The sequence below is a fragment of the Ornithodoros turicata genome, chromosome 1 (genome assembly GCF_037126465.1).
Source record: "Ornithodoros turicata isolate Travis chromosome 1, ASM3712646v1, whole genome shotgun sequence".
Taxonomy (NCBI): Eukaryota; Metazoa; Arthropoda; class Arachnida; order Ixodida; family Argasidae; genus Ornithodoros; species Ornithodoros turicata.
In genome coordinates, this window is record NC_088201.1 from 142765511 (window position 1) to 142787285 (window position 21775).

Consider the following 21775-nt stretch of genomic DNA (forward strand, 5'->3'; position numbering starts at 1 on the left):
ACCATGGGAGTCGGTCTCTTCAGGTGGATGAAAAACCTGCAAGGCGCCGTCACAGACCATGACAGTAGAGTCGGGACGCCTTCCCAGTTTATTCTTGTCGACTACGAAGAGGTTAGAAACATTTTCTTTTGTCGCATATAGAACTTGAAAGGTGAAAATAAAGTATTTGATGCGAAAGACAGCGCGGACGAGCTTACGCCTTTTTTGACAATGAACATGTGCAAGTGCCACAAACATGCGCACGCTTCCGGTTTACAACACATAATGGAACATAACAGTGTCGTGCCGTATTATGGTTGACTAGGACCCTGTCAGTTTCTGAAATTTCTTTTAAAGAGATAAAAAAGAGCACATCCATGATGTATTTGAAACTGAATTTATTTGGCGTTCAATCCCAATCTTCAGACTCGAATTCATGACAACATGCCAATCGGAATCCTGATAGGCTGCCCATAAGCTAGGATACTTCTCGCCAGGAAGCACAACGCGCACAAGGAAGTCATATAACACAGGAATAATCCCGAAACTCACATTACCATCTATTTACCCTGCTCATGCTTGTGACAATAGCTAGGACATCCAGATTTTTAAAATTATATTTCGAGAGGTAGCCTCTGAGTTGTTGTCATTCTGAATATACAGGGTGTCTTTTTTAGATGTCGCAGATATTTTTTATTTAAAATCTATGAGAGCAGGACAGATGTCGTTTTTGCAGTTGAGTTATATGCAGACCTCCTCGAAATCACGCATGATCGCGATAACCCACAATAACTTCCATCACAATCACCAAAGCGATGAGTGTGGCGGTCATTGCAATCGTCATTGAAGTGCCCTTGCGGTGATCACGGCGCGTTGAAATAACATTAGGAAAACTTGTGGTGATCGCGATCGCGCTCACGGCAGTAATCTGTATTTCGTGATTCCTGTATTGCGATAACGATGCCGCGCCTCTGCAGGCACTCATGGGAATTACAATGTGATTGCGATCAGGCTGTTTGCCATGAGCGCGATTATTGCGTGATCGCGCTCATCACTGCGATCATGTTATTCTGCAAAAGCGCAAAGTATAGGGAAGCACGCACTTTCTGGGCGCGTTCGCAACGCCGTGCGTTCAGTCCCATTCTGATTGTTTTTTTTTTATTATGGTTGAGGCTCTGCTTCACTGCTGTCTACCCTCAACATGCCCCTGCCCATAAAGTTCAAATATAAGAGACGATATTTGCATAACGCTCGTCTTTGGATGCTTTCTCAACTGTTGCTATCATGCTCTGACGCCTCTAATTTTTCGTATCTCGTCTCCGCCAATCACTGTGTCGTTGTGAAACTGCTGCCGGGTGACAGGACCAGATGTCTGCTCTCACTATGCTAGAATTTTGCAATGTCGGCATGTGGTGATGTGTGACGATTTCTGCTTGCCACACTTTGGCATGTAGGCACACTGGTGACGAGAGGGCCAATGGCCACGACAGTTAGGGAATCTGTCATAATCGTTAGCCTACATTGTGCTTCTAATACCAATTATTTATTCAGCTGCGTCGTGGAATTTCTCCTGCCTCCTGCCCTTTTGACCCCTTCACGCTTTCCGCCACGAGGATGACTTTTTCCACTGTAGTCGGGAGAAGTGAGGATTGTCGCGCCCTTTGTATTGCACCGACCACCGAAAAAAGGCGTTGGACGCCACCGGCAGTGGCCGGTATGTCAAAGCAGACCTCCGCTAGACGACCCAGCTTATGATATGTGTCGTGTTTCCAAAATGTACAGACATCTTGCTCGTCATATTCCTCCGCAAGATACTCATCAAGTTCAGACGTCTGCCGAAATTCAGAACGTGGTATCAAGGACACCTTGGCTGCCGAGGCCTGTGGAAAGATCCACAGCGTGCTCTGACCGTGCTCGAAATTTCCCACTGTTCTTCTCTTTCCAATCTTTCGCGTGTTACAGTGAAGACACATAATAAATGTTTTCTCGCCGTCACTAGAGCTGCCGATATATTTGAAGTGGTCCCGCAGCCAATCTGGGACAGCGAAATCACCCATGGTGTGGAGATCCTCAACGCGATCAGACATGATTCTTCGCTGCATCAGTGGCGCAACGCCTGCTGCCTGCACAACCAGTGCACAAAGGACCCACACCCGGGCTCGAACAGCTTTTTATTGCCATTGCGATCTTTGAATCTTTGATTTGCCTATTGTTGACCCGAAAGCACAATCACAACAGAAAATTCACACCCGCCCTGCCTTTGCTGTGTGCAAGGTGCCATGTGCCAACAGCGCAACATCGTGATCGCGTGAGTGCCATATAATGCCTAGATATCACACGGACGGCCTTTGCCTGATATCGTGATCGCACTCATGCAATCACCCTCATGATGATCTCTGCATGCGCGATAAACTCATTCGTTCGACGTTCTGATTGCAATAAACAGTGGCGCGAGGATGAGTGCGATCCAGTATCGCGCTCATGGTGCACAGCGATCACGCGCCATATCAGCCTGAGCGTGAGCGTGGGTCGGCTTCAGCCTCACGCTCGCCTTATCAGATGATCGTGATCGTGAGTTCTTTCGTGCTGAAATTCCGACCTCTGGTTATATGGCCAGGCGACGTCCTCTCGAAGAAAGTATGCAACTACAGGATGACTAGATCCATTAATGAACTCTTTTTCGGGAAAATTCGAGGTGGCAGAATCAGAGACTGTCCTCGTTGAAGGCAATTCCACGTCTAGCAAATCCTGACACCCGCATGTGCGTGAAAATATCCATCCCCGCATTTTGATACGCAAATGAGCCGAAACCGAAATCGCGGCGACTGGCAACGCGTGGAATAGCATTCGACTACGACGGTCTTTATATTGTAGCTGACGACGACGACAACGATGGCCACGCGCGTGGAGCACCGGCTTCAGTTCCACCGGCGCGGCCATGGAGACAGGCCACCGTCACCGCCTCTCCGTGGCATACCATCATCGCCGGTCGGGGCTCATGTAGAGGAAGACCACCGTCCTCTACATTTGGTGACCCGGACAAAGAACATCACGTCCGCAGCAATTCGGCCCTTCACCATCCCAAATTTCTGACCACGCCATCGAGCAGCACTACCTCCGGCGCACACGGCCCACCTTCACTCCTACCGCACTCTTCGCTCTCTCTCACCTACGCTTCTCTCTTCGCTCAAGTCTTCTCACGCTTCTCACTGCCGGCCGCGACACTCGAGCCTTGCGCTCACCTGCCGGTTGCGGCAGTCGCGGCAGCCGACGCCTCGGCACACTTAAGCCCGTCTCGGCACCTCACTCACTCCACCTGGGACTATCGAGCTTCGGCTCCCGTGCCGGTCGCGGCACCCCAGGACCACGACACCGAGCGCCTCACTCTCTCTGCGACGGATCGCTGTTCCCGTCCACACCTACCACAAGGATGACTACCTACACACGGATGCTCTCCCCGTCTTCATCCTCTCTGAAGGGCCGCCAACGTGTGCCGTGCCCCTATTCGACCACACGTCACCACGTCTATACGCCTACCACGGTCGCCCTTAAGGCGGTGCATCAGAGCCGGCACTTCGTCGTCTACAATCGAGGGATGGCGCAGCGAGCGAAATGGTTCGCGCAGACACCGCTTCACAACATTTTGGCGCTTGCTTGGAAATGCGGTACCGCTGATGTAACGTCTCCTTATTCTGTTATTTTTGTTTTCTCTTTGCGCGCGACGGGTCAAGCGAAATCTTGTGCAAACATATGACCGCTCGTGCTCACCCATGCCAAGTCCAATACTGTAAACACGCATATCGCGCTCAGCCAGACGGAACAATTAGTGGCGCATTAATGCGCCCAGGCTGTCCAGCTGTCTCCTGAACTTCTTCGTCGATCTGTTGCTGTTCCGTGCTGTGTTCTTGTCGGGCGAAGGGTTAGTCACCAGTCGTTTCGTGTGATTTCGGCAATGCTTTCGCATATAATAAATGAAATTCCTCGTAACACAAAAAACCTAGGTTGGACACGACGCGGTTGAAACACGTTGGTGTCGGCATGTTATAGCTTACCGACATTACGCGGAAATTGCGAAACGAAGCCGCAACCTGTTTTTGTTATTTTCTGTCACTCTGGGCTTACAAATCTCAGACCACGTTGTGGTGGTACAAAACACTTCATTTACTTGCACAGTCAGCGGAAATGAAATAAAACTGCAAAGAGGCTGCATGACGTTTCCCATATCCTTGGACATCAGTGGAGAAGGAGGAAAAAGGCAAAAGAGAAGAAGAAAAGGGAAGAAAAGCAGGGTAGAGGAGAAAAATGTGTCTGCCTGGACCATACAGCTGCTTGGAACGTAAAGTGCGAATGGAGGTTTCCAGTTTGGTCGTCTGTATAATTCGGGTCCGTTGTGCTCATCCTGGTCGTCACTAACCACGGCCCCAGACTTCACCCAAGCACAGATCAGCATGCCGCGAACTGGGTCTCTGATGTCCCATTCGTCTGGAAGTGACCTTCAGCTCGTGGTTCTGTCAGTCTGGATCTCGGAGTGAGAGCATTTCGTAACAAATTGTCATTGTGAGTGTCATCTTGCCTATCCGCGCAGGAACTTCCAGAAATCCTCTCTAGCTTTCTTTTTCGTCCTCGTCGTGGCTGCCGACATCACGACCTTGTCTCGATTAGCAAAAAGCACACGGCACACTGATTACAATTGTTCTGGCCTGGCGTACTTCCTTCTGTAATCGGGAACTCTAATTCGCATGCTTCGAGGATAGCGAGGGTCAACAAGCTCTAGCAGGAGGCAGTCGCTATAAATTCGCGCAAGGTACACCACCCTTTTCTCGTTCCGCAAGGCGTCGTCCAGTACCTACAACGAAGAGGCAGTACTGACGGTTGGTTATACGTGGAGTTGGCCGTGGATCTGGTACCGGTAGACATGCGTGCACTTCCACAGACCGCACTTACTTCCTCAGTTCCGGTACGTGACTCTGTCCTATACCCTTGCTACGGTCCGCCAGTTGGTCCTGATATTTCACGAATGTTCCGGTCACTATACACGGCATGTTCAGCGCAGCACAGAACTGAGCATGGGCTCAATATCGCGCTCCACTAGAGAGGACTCCCAAAACTACAGCGGTGTTCACGTCCATATGATCTTGTCCGATGCTTGGTGGACGCTCAGTGTCAGCCACACCCTTTAGTCTGTACATTTTGCACTGCAGTGTTAGTTCACTGCGCAATCCTTTTCTGCGTTCAGAAACGACTTTCATGTCCGCAAGTGCACAACAATGGGTGATGGTTTCCGAGCGCCTTGAAGCTACTGAACAGGTGCATTAGTGACAGACAGACGTAACTAAAGCCCACAATATTGACATGTAACTAAAGCCCAAAATACTGACATGTAACTAAAGCACTTGTAGAGGGGCGCATCCTGCATACTCTACCAAAAAAAAGACGCCGTAAGCCGCTTTCTCCTTTCTTGTTTCCACCGGAGGCTCAGCGACTGCTCTATGGTGTCTTCCTGTAATGCGGCATGCTCCTCCTCTGAGAGCTCAAGCAATTTTTTGTAGTCGATGCATGCCGTCGCGAAGGACGTTGGCTCCATGTCTGGTCTTTGCGCTTGTTCCCCATAGTCAGCAATTCGGCGCTCGGGCTTCTTACGCAGGGCTGGAAGGCTGGCCTTCTTCGCTTTGGTGTTGAGACGGCGCTTGGCCCTTGCCTCTTCACGTGCACTACAACGTTTTTGAAGGCTCAAAGTGTACTTCCCTGGCTTTGTTTGACACATCTCCTTGTGCACACGATGATGCAAACCTTCACGTGAGTTCACTGTTACGGCTGCGGCAAATGCGCGTGTTTGGTAAGACCGCCTCTGACAGAAGTTGATCCGCTTTCCCCCAACAAACTTCGCGATAACGGAATTGAAGTGCTCGGCGGCGTTATTGTCAACATTCATCAACAAGCTGCGAGCATTGCCTGCAACACGACTTAGTGTGATCTCAGTGACTTAGTGACTCAGTGACTAAGTGACTTAGTGACTCAGTGTGATCTCAGTGATCTCCAGTGTGATCTCAGTGCGCAACCCTGTTCTGCACTCATGAATTATTAGCGAGTTTTAGTATACCGTTGGTAACGTCGCCGGTAAGTTACCGTGCCCACCGGAACCAATGACAGCGTGCGTGATACAGAATCTTAGCTGTTGATAGAGTGCGGTAGACGCGGTAACCTACGGTGCTCCCGGTAGCGGTATACTAAAACTCGCTATTTCCATATCTCAAACAGCCAGAAGCTTTCGTGCCTGTCCGCAATGGTTTTGCTTCAAGTGTTTCCTTTATACGATAGCTGACTGGTGCTCTGAATTTTTTCTTGCATTCCTGTTTTTAATACACAATTTCCAATGAAGTGAGGCTAAACGCGGTCGTCCCGGCGTTATATGGGGGAATGACATGCCACGTTCATGCCCTTCCCCGCCCCTCCCCCCCCCCCCCCCCCCGCCGAGAAAATAAACATCGATGAATGAACAGCTCATGTATAGTATAGTCCGTTCACGTATTTGCGGCAGGGCTAAGCTGCGTGTGCTCGTGCTCCTGCGTCACAGTCAACGTCGGCTTCGTCGTCCACCTGCACGTGCAGCGGTATAGCATTTCCAGCGCTCAAATTGTTGTGCCTTGTGACGATACCCTCCATGAGAGATGGCAGCACTGCGCTGCCCATTCTGAAGCGGCGTACTCCACGGATGACCATACCTGACAAAAACTCGTGTGCCGAGTCAACGGCTTAACATAGATGAAATCTTTTTGTTGGTATTGGTTCTTGATATGTTTTTCTAGTGCGTGATCGAGCCAGATTTTCGATTTTGGGCGGCTCTATTTTGTAAGCGAGCGGAATCTCGAAATATAGCTTTTCCCAAACCTTTCGACGACGATATAAAAATTTCTGAGTCTAAAACGCAAAATCTGCTTCGATCAGGCACTAGATCTAAGCATCCTCTTCCATTTAAAAGCAGTTGCACGGAGATCAACCGAATTTTCGCGGCGCTACGGGAGTTGAAAAATGTATGGGGATTCCCATAGAGCGTCGGTGGTGATGCACCGCCTTAACTCCAGCTCTTGCGATGCGTCCGCAACGCATCTGACGGCCGGGGGACCCCTGTAGCGGACGACGACAACGACGACAACGATGGCCACGCGCGTGGAGCACCGGCTTCAGTTCCACCGGCGCGGCCATGGAGACAGGCCACCGTCACCGCCTCTCCGTGGCATACCATCATCGCCGGTCGGGGCTCATATAGAGGAAGACCACCGTCCTCTACAATATCTCCCATCTCAGTTTTTCCCAAAACTCGTGAATTTATAAATTAATTATCGAATTTTAGTTAATTAGTCATTGCACACTGCTGCGACCGGCTAGGAGAGATGTCTGCCAGGCCAGGCACGTTAGACGCCCAAACGGCATATCTAGGGCTCTCATAGATTTTAATAAAAAAATCTGTGGCACCTAAAAAAAGACGCCCCGTATAAGATGTATATCCTACTACACTCAGTCATTAGCCCTGACGGCCCTGCGCGTTGCCTGACCTGTGTAGAGTTCGTTGATGGTTTGTGGGGCTTTCAACAACTGCATAAAAATTGACTATCATTGTATCCTATCATTTTGGTACAATTGCTTTCCACCTAGCGTTCCAAATTTGGCCCTTGAATTATGTATACTATCTCGTGATTTTCAATGTCTACCTTGATTATGCAGCGTGACAGCCAGAAATATGTGATTTAACCAAGGATGACAGTTTCTATTGCGAGTCAGAGTAATCCTTCAGTCGATGGTGACAACTCGGTAATACTTTAATAAGGTGGACTTTTATGAAGTGTGTCATCGCCTCTGTAGCAGCGGTGACCAGGGTCCGGCGTCTAAGGGGGACAGGGGGCAATTTCCTTACCCCACCCAGATCATACGTCAAAGTGCGCCAAAATGTCACCTCCTGGGAAGAGATTAATTCGCAGCTCATTTTTCAGCCATCGCTATTTTCTCTCCTCCTCTATATTTAACTCAAGAGAAATACGAAAAATACGCAACGTCATTGTAATACATCACAGAATTCTAAACTTAAGCTGTGTCTTCTCTTCTGGAAAACACGCAACTGTAATAATACTAGTTAGTTTCGTGATTCACTGCTGCTGCCCTGAGTTCCGCCTGCCTAAGTTGCGTGTGATGCAAGGTGACGTCTGGATTAATGAAATCTATGTACGAACAGGATCTTCGTCATTTCTACCGTTGTTTTAGAAGTAATACACAAGCAAGTCGTTGTACTAACGAAGTTTGCAATATAACATTAAGCTTGAATACAGAAAGCGACAACAAGAAGCTCATCTAGAAGCCGCTCAAGCTGAAGGACATGTTGTACACTTCAGCTGTTATTCCATAGCTAATATCAAGAAAGCACGTGATGCGATTACACTGAATTGAGGGGCACAGATTTCGAAAAATCACCGTGCGGTAACCACTTCTGCAAAAAGTACTGCACCTATATAGGAAAGAGTTCCTTGTTGATGACTAAGAACCTTCTCACCGCAGACGTGTCTGGACGCACAAAACGAAAGAGCCTCCAAATATATGGATCCCGAACATATTTTCATCGCTGGCGATCAAAGCCTTAAAGTCCGGTACATCTACGAAAGAAATTCTTCATTGACGGCGAAGGTGGGTTCATGAATCTTCAAGGGAGCCACAGTGTTATAAGGATAGGGAACATTACCCCGTCTCGGTACACGCGCACCGGCCTTGTGACCGGCGACGTTGCAGATACCTCCACCCATCGCTATTGCCAGTACGGCATGCCATTACAAGGACGACTCTCGATTGATTGCATTGGCTAGGGTGTGTGCTACTACGATGTTCATCTGGACTGCCGTGGACAACCCTCAACCGCGAGTGGCATAAACGATTATAGTTTTTGCCGGTCACCCGCACAATGATATTTACTAGTCAGAAACAAGCATCTCCAAGACAGACGGTCCGATCAAGTAACCCCGTGGCAGACTCCTCCGTCAACTAAATGGTTAAACGTTACAGAATTCGTGACGTGTGGCGCTGTCACGTTGTATTACCCCCCCCCCCCCCCTGTATAATGGCACGTCCATAAGATTTGGGAGACGGGCAAGTGGTGGCGATTTTGTTCTGCATCAATTCTTACGTCACCACGTAGGACGAGGGCAAGGGTGTCTCTGCGTTCCAAGTAGCCAAACCAAATTTAGTGCCATTTTGTGGAGCCATTTGCAGTCGGTATAACTTGGCATTGTCCCGCAGCCTCCCTGTAACATTGAGCAGATGGGTTTTATTGCAGTGTACAAAACTGTCCGACCATTACTGCCGTTAACTAAATGTTTGCGCTTTCTTTGAGCACAGCAGAACTTCACCACGTAACAATCTCAATACCGAGTATTGTACAACGTGAAGAAAAACAATGTGCAAGTTTTCGGCGATGCAGAATCAAAAATAACGAAGATGGTTAAGAGCATCAACTGTTTACTATATACACGTAAAAAACAACACTTTCGTGTAGTAGGTTGCACTTCTTCAGGTTTGAGGATCTGTTACAAGTGGTGAAGGATATATCGAAAACAAGTCACATATGGTACAAGAGAAAAGGATGAGGGTTAAGAGAAATACAAACAAATGCAATACAAATATAAACAAAAGCAAAACGCAATCAATAGAAGGTGGCTGGACAAGGTCAGACAGACATATAGATGGGTCGGAGGTGCACTTGGAGGAAAGCAATGCATATGGCATGAATAGGCTTTAGAATGCGTACGGAGAATTGGGCTCAAGGGCGAAGGATTGAGGACACGGAGCACCGTGGTGGCTAAGAGCCTCCATACTCTGGGAATGTGGTGCGGAGTTCGTGGTTTACTGATTGTGTATCATCGTGCAACATGTGAAAAATGGCAGACAAATGAGAATAGGCGGAAAAATAAAAAAAAAACATATTAAAAATAATCAATAAATAAACTCGCAGTATAAACGACTGTAATGAGCCGCCGTACACGTTGATGCCGTGCGGTTGCAACGTTGCAAATTTCGAAATGAAATAGGATTCTCGATTTTTGCGTTTCATGTCATCAGCGTGTTCCAGCAGATATGGCCATATTTATTTATGGACATCAATCAGATATTGCTAATAAACGTCACCTATATCGCTACATTTTAATCTTCCGGGACAAGATCTGCATGCTCATTTACCTATCACCATTTTAGAATAAGGCTACGTTAATGACATCAAACGCAAAAATCGAGAATCCTATTTCATTTCGAAATTTGCAACGTTGCAACCGCATGGCATCAACGTGTACGGCGGCCCATTACAGTCCTTTATACTGTAGTTTACTTATTGATTATTTCTAATATGTTCTTCTTAATTTTCCGCCTATTATCATTTGTCTGCCATTTTTCACATGTTGCACGATGATAGACAATCAGTGAACCACGAACTCCGCACCACTTTCCCAGAGTATGGAGGCTCTTAGCCATCAAGCTGCTCCGTGTCCTCAATCCTTCGCCCTTGAGCCCTAATTCCCCGTACGCATTCTAAATCTATTTTTCCCAACTGCTCGCTGTGCCTATTCATGTGATTGTGCATTGCTTTCCTCCATGTGCACCTCCGACCCATCTGTATGTCTGTCTGACCTTGTCCAGCCACCTCCTATTGATTGCGTTTTGCTTATGTTTATATTTGTATTGCATTTCTTTGTATTTCTCTTAACCCTCACCCGTTTCTCTTGTACCATGTGACTTGTTTTCGATATATCCTTCACCACTTGTAACAGATCCTCAAACTGAAGAAGTGCAGCCTACTGCACGAAAGTGTTGTTTTTAATGTGTATATAGTAAACAGTTGATGCTCGTAACAGTCTTGTATTGCACAGAATAAAAGAGGTATCACCCCTTATTGTCGAAAACGCAGGACGAACGTTCATTTGTGGCTGTTATCATAATTGTATCACTTATCACAAAAGAGGTGCACCTCTACCTATCGTCAAATTAGACGCGGGAAGGGTATACCCTCGGGGTAATCTTTGGCTCGTAGCATGTTATACAGTGAAGTTCTGCTTTCAAAGGGAACGTTGCTTCATTCGAAATGTATTCTGGAATCAGCATAGCGTGTTCAATAATCGATGTCAGTAGCAACCAATGCTTGATGAAATGTCGCATCTGTAGCCGTGTTCATACGTTGTAGTGGCAGTGCGTGAAGCTTTTTTCCACAACAGGTGCAATTCGTGATCGAGAAGATAAAAGCTTTTTCAAGCCCGGTCACACTCGGCTTCGCTCTTTTCGACATGGAATTCGAGTGCTACGTCGACAACTGCTGCGGTACCCGAAAATACGGCAGGGTCAAAGACTTCAGGAAATGCACCGAAAAGCAAGGGCTGTCGCCTTGTTAGCAGTCAAGGAAAGAAATAAAGAGAAATAATCTTCCACGTAAATAGGTGTCGCCGCCAGAGGGCGCTCAGTGGACGTATCTCTACAATCAATAAATAAGCTGTCCTCCGTGATTTGACGAAGAGCAATTTAACGTAAAATAGCGAAATAGTCTAAGCGTAATCAATGTCTTGGTCTGGTATCTCATTTTATTTATACCTTTTCAACGTATGTCGCAACACCTCATCCTAGCAACAGTGTACAGGAACAAATCACAAGGAACTTACTTGACAAATAGAACCCGTTACAAGTTGTGTAAAAAGCTGAACGAATTTTCCAATTGTAGGAATGAAGTGTAAGTTTACTTGGTAACTGAGTTACTTTGATGTTACCAGCTACTTAATGTACTCTTCTTAGTTAAGTCAGATCTCGATATCACCATGGCTGTGTCCCAGACACAACGCTTTCTCCTGTGGAAGTCCGAAATATATATCAAATGTCCATGTCCGGAAATGGGTTCGCGTTGGACTTCACCGGGAGCTTCATATTGTGGGAGAAGGCAGACGAGGTGGCTGGAGCGCGAGCTCTGACAGAACAAAGAGGCAGCTTTTGCACGGCAAATCGTTGTCTGGGAAGGTCCGTGACTCACCCTGTCCTGAATCACCCTGATGTCCTTGAAATTACAATCTTAAGTTACACATCGACATTACCGTCTGCTGCTTACAGAAAATGAAGGCACTCTTGCTGACTTAAGTTGTTCATCAGAAGGAAAAGTGTTTTTCTTGCAAACAAACAACCAAAAACAAACACACAAACATACATACAAACAGTTTCTTCACATTAGTCCACTGCTTATTTGCAGAAAGGCAAAGCCTGTCCAGTAACAGTTTTCTGCATTTATCAGCACGTAGGCTCCCAAGGAAAACCACACGCAGGAAGGTACACAGGCGAGTTACACGATTCTACGGTTCTGAGGCTGGAACACACACACAGGGACAAACACAACACATCCACAAGCTGCTGGTATCTGACCTTTTCGTCCATCGTCATTTTTCAACTCTCCGATTTCACAACCAAGGCAGCACCTGTAGGAGAATGGCGATGTGCCGTGCCATGACGGTAAAAGATGTCCACGACAGTGTTCACAATATGACAGGTGTCCGCCACAGCTAGAATCAACACCGGGAACTGATTTGGTGACGTACGCCACCAATTCAAAGTTACACATACTCAAATTTCATAGGCGGGCAGCGGAACAAAGCGTTATCTGCAGCGTCAACAGAATCCTGATAACCGGCGAAACATACATCAAACGATTCGCTCGGTACTCTCGTCCCCAGCCCACCGCAAAGAACCACGTCCTGCGGGGAACTATTTTCTGACGTCGGAGCCAAAAGCCTTCGGTGGTGAAAGAGCTCGCCGTTATCGGCCTCACAGAGGTGGGCAACGTCACGACTGACGCCCTAGGGGAATGTGCGTCCTTGGCCGACTTCTAAGGGAACTGTGCCGACATATACCCAGGAAAACCCCAGACAGCACAGCCGGCAGCAGGATTGGAACTCTGGTACCTCCCAGTCTCGACGTGACATGGCCAGCACGCTAACCACTGAGCCACGGCTCTACTCCAGCACGCCACTCTGCCACTCTACGGCACGCTATTCTGGGGCTGCCGTGCCTGTCGACCAACCAGAGACGATTTATTTGATTTATTTATTTAGTTTGAATCTGAAGCGCTGATATTGCAAAAGTTGTTTTTTACGGCTTTATCTTTACACCGTGTATTTATTTTTAGGGGTTTATTCTAGACGTTTACTTTGCAAAGTGTAAACCAGAGTGATCCCTCTTCTGCTCGACGGCCGATGACAGCAAGCATTGATGCGTGCGGTGATGACGCTTTAGATGCACTGCATGTTAACCGAGCTACGTAGGCCTCTAGCGCTTCAGTGAAACACTGTGCCGTTGTAATACTGCTGTCACCGATGCACCCTGTCTGCTATTTGCCGTACGTGGAAAATTATATTTACGCGATGACATTTGGACAACAAAGCAAGCGCTTTGTGAAGTGCGGCTGTGATTTTTGCATGCTGCTTTCCTTCGTTGCTCGAGTATGTTTGTAAATATATATAAATGTAAAATACCCAGTGGCCTAATGTTTTGATTGCCCTGTTTCAGCTTGCGTCCTTGAAGGCAGCTTTGACCTTTCAGCCGACACTAATTTGTTCTCTATTGCGTGGTCCACAGACTCGACAACCTGTCCGTTTTTCATTTTTTCAAACGACGTAGTGTTTGCCTACGAATATGTGTGTGTCACGCAAGCATTTTATGAAGTGTTCAGTGTTGAACATGTCGTGATTATTAACAAGGATCGTGCCTACAATACTTAACAAAAGCTCCTCCGAGGTTTTCATGACACATAATAAGAGTGTTCTGCACATCATATTTATTTCTGATAACTTTTTACGATTATTGTTGAACCAAGCTTACAATTCGACTTAATGTTAGGCTGGAAGTCACTAATTCCGGTTTCTGGAAAAGACTGAAAAGCCGCAGCGCTCACGCCTTATTTTGTAGTGCAATAAAACTAAAGAGGAGCGATTGGTACTTATTGAATTGAAATGCCTGTAGTTACACCGGTAGAAATATGTCTTCTTCATAAAAGAACTGTCCTATGAGCCATGTAAAATGGGTGTCCTGCAGCAGTGCTGGCTCCGCGAAAGCATGTAGACTCAGTTGTATACGTCTTGAGGATATGGGGTCTACGCTCGAAGAGCTAATCTGTCAGTGTGTAGCTCAAGCAGAATAGCAACTAAAATATGACACAGTGATGCTCGCTTTCAGCAAAGCTGGATAATTTGAACCGAGATCAAGGGTCGCTAAAACTCAATCATTTTAGCGACGTTAGTCAGTGACATGATGAATGTCTCAATTACAATAGCTACCAGTAGTGAACAAGGGTTAAGGATTAAATTCAACATGATGGATAAAATGGACCTTTGTGAAACAAGCAATAACAAATTGCCAAGTGTTGTGATTTATAACGTGCTGAAAACTGCCGTATGACATTATACATGTGGACCCAGGATCAAAGTGAACTAAAAAAAAACACATAAAAGCGACCGCGTGTGATCCAGTCGCAGCATGTCGCATAGTCGGCGGGTAATGAAACTATAGGGCTGAGCCGAGGACATCAGAAAGAGGCGGCTTTTCCCCGTGAGAACAATCTTTTACGACTTGAATCCCCGGCGCGTGACTCCCGACCCGGATACACCTGCTGTATCAACTTCGTCCACTTCTGCGGTTCAGTTACATACAGTTACATACAGTTCACCTTCCACCTTTGGATAAACCGTTCAAATGGGTAATTAGCGTTCCCATTGTACGTTGTCCAAGTGCGCACAAAGCTGTTCCTACACTCTTAGACAAAAACTAGTACAATCCTAGTAACTGCACTCGTTACTAGCTTTCCGTTAACTCGTTAATACACTCTTGAAAGAAATTAGTAAACCCCAGTAGCTCCGCTCATTACTACCTTTCTGCTTCCTTTTTACTAACTTTTTGCTAGTTAGGAAAAAAAATACTAGTAAAATCCAAATAACTAAACTGTTTAGTAGCTTCTTACTACCTTCATAATAGTGTTAGGTTAAACAACACTAGCAGAATCGCAGTAACTTCGCCCGTTACCAACTTTTCAGTAGCTTCTTACTAGTTCTCAGAAAGGGACCTAGCTAAATGCTAGTGGATGTACTCATCTCTAGCTTTCGACTAGCATGTTATTAGCTCTCGGGTAAAAATTAACCAAAATCGTAGTAACTACTGTCTTTGCTAAGTTTCCACCAGCATCTTACTAGTTCTCGAAGAAAAAATAAAATAAAATCCTAGTAACTACTGTTGTTGCAAAGTTGCCAATAGCTTCTTATTAGTTCTCAGAAAGGGACCTTGTTAAATCCTACTCGATGTACCCATACACTGTTAATTCCAGAACACAATTTCTGGGGTAATATGGGTGTAATAAGGGTGTAACTGTTGTCATACTCCTCTATAACACCACCTGCGGGCACTTTTTTTCTCATCTGGGGTGTAAAGTGGGTGTAATTGCGAAAAAAAAACTCCCCTTCACATTATGTTTAGAACCATATGGTGTAGAAATGGAGTTTTCAGCATACGCCAAATACGCTGCACATGACAGTTAACGCCACTTGTTTTCCAAGATTCTGCAAAAATCCGCGGAATTCGCTATGTGACGTGAAACTACAAGTGTGTCACAGCATTCTGCGGAATTGCGCAACTTTCGGGAAGTTTGATCAGAAATGGACCAACCTTCATCTCAATGGGCCGTTTCCACTGATGTATGAGTGACTATGATACTTTCAAATAGTTGATAATTAGACTGGGCATTTCTCTGGCGATCAAAGCTTTTGAACAATGCCTTCAAGTACGTACGCGACCCACCCGTTTCTAAACCGGGCTTCACCCCGCGCACGTAGCATTGCAGGAAGCCCACTTCACAGAACCGTTTGCAGCTGGTCAAGTTATATTTTCCTGGCTTTACTTTTTTGTTTTTAATTTCGGTGAATGCAGTCATGCAGCATGAACTTAAATGTCTCGATCCGTGCATTACGTGGACCAGTTCTCTGAGAAGAGCTAATTTACGCTCATTCTTCCCGAAGTGAACGGGAAGATCTACCCTTTGTGCGTATAAAAACGACGATAAAACCCGAGGCACAGAAAAAATGACAACACGACACGTTCTCAAATCATTTTTTTCGTGTCTCAAGTTTCATCGTCGTTTTTACAATGTACCAGCTCGCCTGCACCCTTGCACTTCTACCTTTGTGCACATGTTTTCTCTGTGCAGACCAGCTGATATGGACAACCATGGAAAGCATGCAGGCATTACTGTCAAACCATAAAGAATGTTTAAACAAGTACCTGTCCTTGCTTTTACTGTGGAAAATTGAGGAACTTAAGAAAACTGAATTCAGAAATTAAGGATTCCTGCAGTCATAACCGGGTGGCCCTATAATGATAGTCGCCCCTTGCATTGTCCTAGTTATCTTATCGACATGACATGTGACTTCAATAAGTATCTATTTAGTGCTTAGAGTTCATGCAATACTTATTTACAAAACCATATTTCAGATATGTACACAAAGAACGCACAGATACACAAACGAAAACGGCCAACACTGTTCTCCGAGCTATTCACCAGTGGACCAAAGCAAATTACTTAGTAATAAATTCCAAAAAGACTAAGGCCGTACTTTACAGACCCAAAAATAAATTAGCAGATTGTCCTGTAAATATACGACTGGGGGGGGGGGAACTACATAGACGTCGTAAAGTCGGTCAAAGTCTTAGGCGTATATTTCTCTGCAAATTTATCATGGGACGCCCACATATCCTATGTAAGGTCCAGAATCTCTAGGCCCATTGGGATCATGAATCGCCTTCGCCATACGTTGCCAGAACATGTTAAAATACTTTTATATAACTCACTAATTTTTTCCATGCTGCGGTACTGCCTGTTGGTCTGGGGCACCGCTAATACTAACGCTGTTAAGGGCCTACTGGTTACTCAGAAGCGGGCCATACGTATCATTGCCAACGTCCCCTACGACCATCACACACAACACTTATTCACAGCTCTCAACTTCATTAAAATAACTCACTTATACAAGTTCTTACTCTTAAAGGCTTACTTATCAGCAGTTAAACATAACAACGAATGTGTGTTTCATTAATCCCTCTTGAGTGGTTTCCGCCGTATTCGCGTCACAGCCTGAGGCTGTTATTACATGAACCACTGATGTTTGTTTTTGCTTATTTTTGACCAGTGCATAACATGTATTGTACAATGCTTCTTTGTACCTTGTCTTATACTTGTATTTTGTTTGTTTTCTCCTTCTATATTTTTACACTGTTGCAGCTGCCACGGCAACATCCATACGGGATAATGCCCCAGTCAAGCGGCTACTTTGCCGCTTTTTGGCATATCCCAACATTGTATTTTCATTTAAATTGATAATAAAGGAAAAGGAAAAAATGCAAAACTAGGATGTAAAAAGGAGGAGCACGAAGACACAACCATCATATAAGTGCCTGTCGTGGACTTATGACAAACACGTCTCCCTTCTTGTGCACTTTGAGCAAGTCCGATACATGCTCAAAATAAATGTCTGTTATGAAAGTCTGCTCCCTACGTTCAACAACATAAACATGCAAATGATCGTTGAACTCCACCGTTGCAAGTTTCCTAACAAGAAGGAGGATGCGTCGGTTGACAGAATATATTCCGCAAACCTCCAAGAACTCTGGTAATTCACCATCAGCCCCTTGTGACGTGAGCACACAGCCCGTAACATAAACCTTGCCACTGAACTCCACGCTCTTCATGGAAACAACCAGACGTTGCTCAATGCCGTACGTGGCTTGCTAGATACAGTTGGACAGCCTCCGGTGCTTGCTCGGTAGGGGTTGTCTGCAGCCCTTGCTGGATACACTATCCTTGGAGTCTGGGTGCATCCACATGTACATTTGGTAGAGCTGATACCTTTGTACCATTGAGAAAGCAATGTTCTCAAAATTATTTAACTTTCTTGCCACGTCCTTAAAGTATTGATGTTTCCCCTCAAACCTCATGGACCACAGTTGGATGAGTGGTCCATACTTATAGATGTAGGTGGGGTAGTGGAGTATGCAATGCATTTTGCATAGGGACTCTCACATCTGGAAACAGTATCTGGAATTCTTGCCGGAAAAACTCGATGCGGCGATGGAGATAAGGAACGTAGTCAAGTGGCAAGTCTCTGCACATGATCAGGTCAACGACTTCTCGGAACATAGTGTAGAGCCTCCAGAACCTATTCTCTTGCGGAATGAACTCTCCAACATAGAGAGCAATGTTCCTGAACAAACAGAACTTCTGAGAGGCACTCCCTTTCAGGGAGCCCTTGCCTATCAGCACAGTCGGATGTATGCTCTCGGGCTTATTTTTCAGATCACATGGGTCGTATCGAAATTTTTCAATCGAAGCATTCAAGGTTTCCAAGGAGAAATATTTGGCAGAAAAAAGCTTGGAAAGGACGTGCTTCAGGAGGAATGGCAAGATGCCTTCGTGAACATCATGCATCACGTCGGGCGGCAGGTGCTCTGTGGGGTCAAACCCGTGAAGTGGTAATGTACAGGGCCTTTTCACTCCATATAATGACAATGCAGGAAGCCCTCTTTCCAACATGTCGAGGTGGTACGCATGGCTTTCAGGAGACCGCATGTGAAAATGCTGCTCCTTGTGCTTGGCAGACAGTTCATAGTGCAGAGCCATGCAGAAACGGCACACGCGACCGTGGCTGAAGCTTGTTGCAAATGCCCCCACACGGTGGCTGGATAAGTTGTCGCCTGAGAGACACAGCGCTGACCCAGTGTACCGTATAGAATTCACGACTATGCCTTCTGTTTCAGGCTCTGCGATATCATTCACAAGGGGCTCCAGAATACGGTGCAGTAAATAGCGTTCCGCAAGCTTGTCCCGGGCAACCACAGCTGGATATGTTGCAGAAGGGATCTGTACTCGGCAGGCACATTTAGAAGTGAATAGTATATGACTACCAACGTGTGCTTTCCTCTTTTGGCACCCAAGGGATCGCAGACTTCAAACTCGTCGCAGTAGAGCTGGATACAGAGCGTCTTTGTATCGCCTTGAAAATATTTGTGCCCTTTGAAGGCAGAGCCATCAAACACGCTCTTGAGGTGGCCTTCGCTGCCCTGTTGTACACTTACGTGTGAAACCTGTGGAGGCTGCAGATACATCTTGAGAACTTTCAGTATGCTGACGTACTGGAACGTATGTGGCTTTCCCTTTGAGTTGTTCCCCAGGTACATCGTTGCCGGTTCTACAAAAGGCAGTGTGCTCTTCCAGTAGTCTTCCCGACCACCTTTTGTTTGTAGAATAGCCAGCTACTTAATGATGTCAGTAAGTGGCTGTGCATCAGGTGTATCTGCAGATTGCTGAACTAAGTCCTGGATGTAATGTATGACATCATTTACAACTTCATTCAAGCTGGGCTCTGGTAGCCTCATTTGCCCCTTCCACTTCAGAAGCAAGAGTGCAAGGCGCTTCGTAGAATCTGCTGTACATACGGGACCGGATCCATCATGTTCTTCATTACTGATGTCATCAGCTTCTTTACTGCCATCATCGTCCTGAGACACCGCACTTTCGGCCCCCATGGATTCCCCAATTTCCTCACTGCCTTCATGCTGGGTGGCTCGAGAGGTGGTTCGTGAGTCGTGACTTCCAAGGAGACCAGTGTGCTTCCTTGTCACATGCCTGCGGTATGTGAAGTAGGATCTGTACGTCATCATACATCCTCTCAGTAAACCATCTACATCCCAGCGACGTCCATGTAACATCCTGTGTGTGACATTCGAATATCCCAGGGAGATTCGCACAAAGGCTATAGACGTCTCTTGTACGTCCAATGGATGGCCATTTGTCCCGCTTTTTCCACATCCACGGGACGTCCCAGTGACTCAACTAATGGACATTCGGATATTCAGAGGATATTGGCACGGCCTTCCAATTTTCTGTTATTTTCATTGTTCATTCATGTAGTGCTGCTAAATGGAAGATGTCATGTGATAAAGTATTGTAAAATATTTTATTTCTCACAACGGGACACATGTATATCAGTTTGTGTGTTTATCACAGCAGTTCATCAGCTTGTTGGACGCACTGCTTTACACTTAAAACAAATTTGCAACCTTCTAAAAATCTTAAAACTCTCTCAAATGTTGCGTTTATTCCGATAAGGAGCCTGTGGCAGTTTTGAGATTTTAAGCGTGCTCATGTTTTCTGGTGTTAATGCATTCACAAGTCAGCCCCGTACTGCAGACAAAAAAAAAATCTATATAACCGGGCTGCTACAGTAGGCAAAATGTTTTTGTGTTTCCACTGCAAACGAGATGTTCTGTCTCTGTAGACCAGGGAAATCGTAGATTTGTCTTTCAATACTACTTTTTCGGGGTGATTTTTGGCAGCATTGTACGATTCTGGAGCACAACATGACAAGAAGTTTCCGACTGCAATGCAAACACAAAAACGTTTTGTCCCCTGAAACACGGTTGTATACAAAATTCCTTTGACTTGCAGAAAGCACTATACCGCGAGCTGATATTGCCAATGTGTGAACACCAGATTACATGAGCAAGTGTGCAACCTCAAAACTTACATAGGCACCATGGCAGAACACTGCTACATTTCCAATGTGTTGCCGCTTTTAGTGATACGATCACAATGGGGTATATAAACGAACAAGTTCGAAAGACTGATTTTTGCAGTTTTTATTAGTGCGCACCACAAATGTGTTATTCTGCCATCATTCGCAATTTGTGACAGTGAGTTCTTGGTGACAGTGAGTGTTTAAAAGCGTAGCTTCATTCATTATAAAGTTGTGTACTAATCCTTGTTTCTCTGGGCGCTCTAAAGGAAGGATCTGTACCAACAGGCAACTTTGGTGGGATGTCCCATAAAACAATAACATTATCACAATAAGATATCACAGTCATAGCTTTGACTTATAGTGTAGATGTCAACGTGGGGCTGTCCAATCTGTGGCAGCCTGCAACCTTTCTTCACTGAACAACCCTCAGAGCAGTCTGTGTAGCTGTCTCTACACGTCCGTGCTTGTTTTCGCGGCTTCCCCAACACTCTGGAGCTGCTTTTTCTAGCTTGCCAGAAAGGTTTAAGATGTTGATGCAGTGGCTGAAAAAAAAAAAAAAAGAACAAATATACAATGCAATCCTTTTGGTGTTCATTTTGATTTCTGATAATGCTATACTGTAGGGATTTTGCCCAACTGCTCAAAAAAGGAGCACAAAACCATATCCCATGCAGTGATTTAGAGTAGATATATTTCGACATGCAAATTACGACAGGACTCTCCTTTTTAAATTAGCGAATATAAGGTGAAAATCAAGCATAATACGGGATGCACGACGGAGCTGCATGACCAGAAAGCTATCAAGGGACCGTGACAAAACTAAAACATTTTTAAAAACATACAACCCGAAAACATATAACCCTACTCATACATCAGAATGACCATACGTAGAATCCGCAACTAGTTCTCGAGCCTATGTCATTCTGATGCATGCACGTCATTGAGTCCAACCTACTATCTCGTAGTGCCAGTGATATGCCATGGGACGTACATGCCTCCTGCTTGGATATATGAACAGCATGTTTCATATAACCTAAGCAAACGGACTCGCAGGTTTTTTTCCCTGTAACGTTATCTGAGTAATAGAGCTGAACAGATCATCAATTTCACGCAAGTGTTGCTTGTCTGTATTGCAAATGCCACCAATTCATGCTCTCCTTACAACAAAGGATATATGGGCACGGCTT

The 21775-nt window shown here is 45.8% G+C and overlaps 2 protein-coding genes across 2 annotated transcripts; one reads left to right on the forward strand and one right to left on the reverse strand.

Annotated features, from left to right (window-relative positions):
• LOC135370214 (uncharacterized) lies at positions 1-11445 on the forward strand. The gene is made up of 3 exons (XM_064603918.1): positions 1-111; positions 8527-8652; positions 11220-11445. The coding sequence occupies exons 1-3, from the start codon at positions 4-6 to the stop codon at positions 11391-11393; spliced, it is 408 nt and encodes a 135-aa protein (XP_064459988.1). The 5' UTR covers positions 1-3; the 3' UTR covers positions 11394-11445.
• Positions 11446-17759: 6314 nt separating this feature from the next.
• On the reverse strand, positions 17760-19248 carry LOC135386273 (uncharacterized). Its single transcript, XM_064616097.1, has 3 exons — positions 18976-19248; positions 18095-18931; positions 17760-17882 (listed from the first exon to the last, which is right to left on the reverse strand). The coding sequence occupies exons 1-3, from the start codon at positions 19246-19248 to the stop codon at positions 17760-17762; spliced, it is 1233 nt and encodes a 410-aa protein (XP_064472167.1).
• Positions 19249-21775: the final 2527 nt, after the last annotated feature.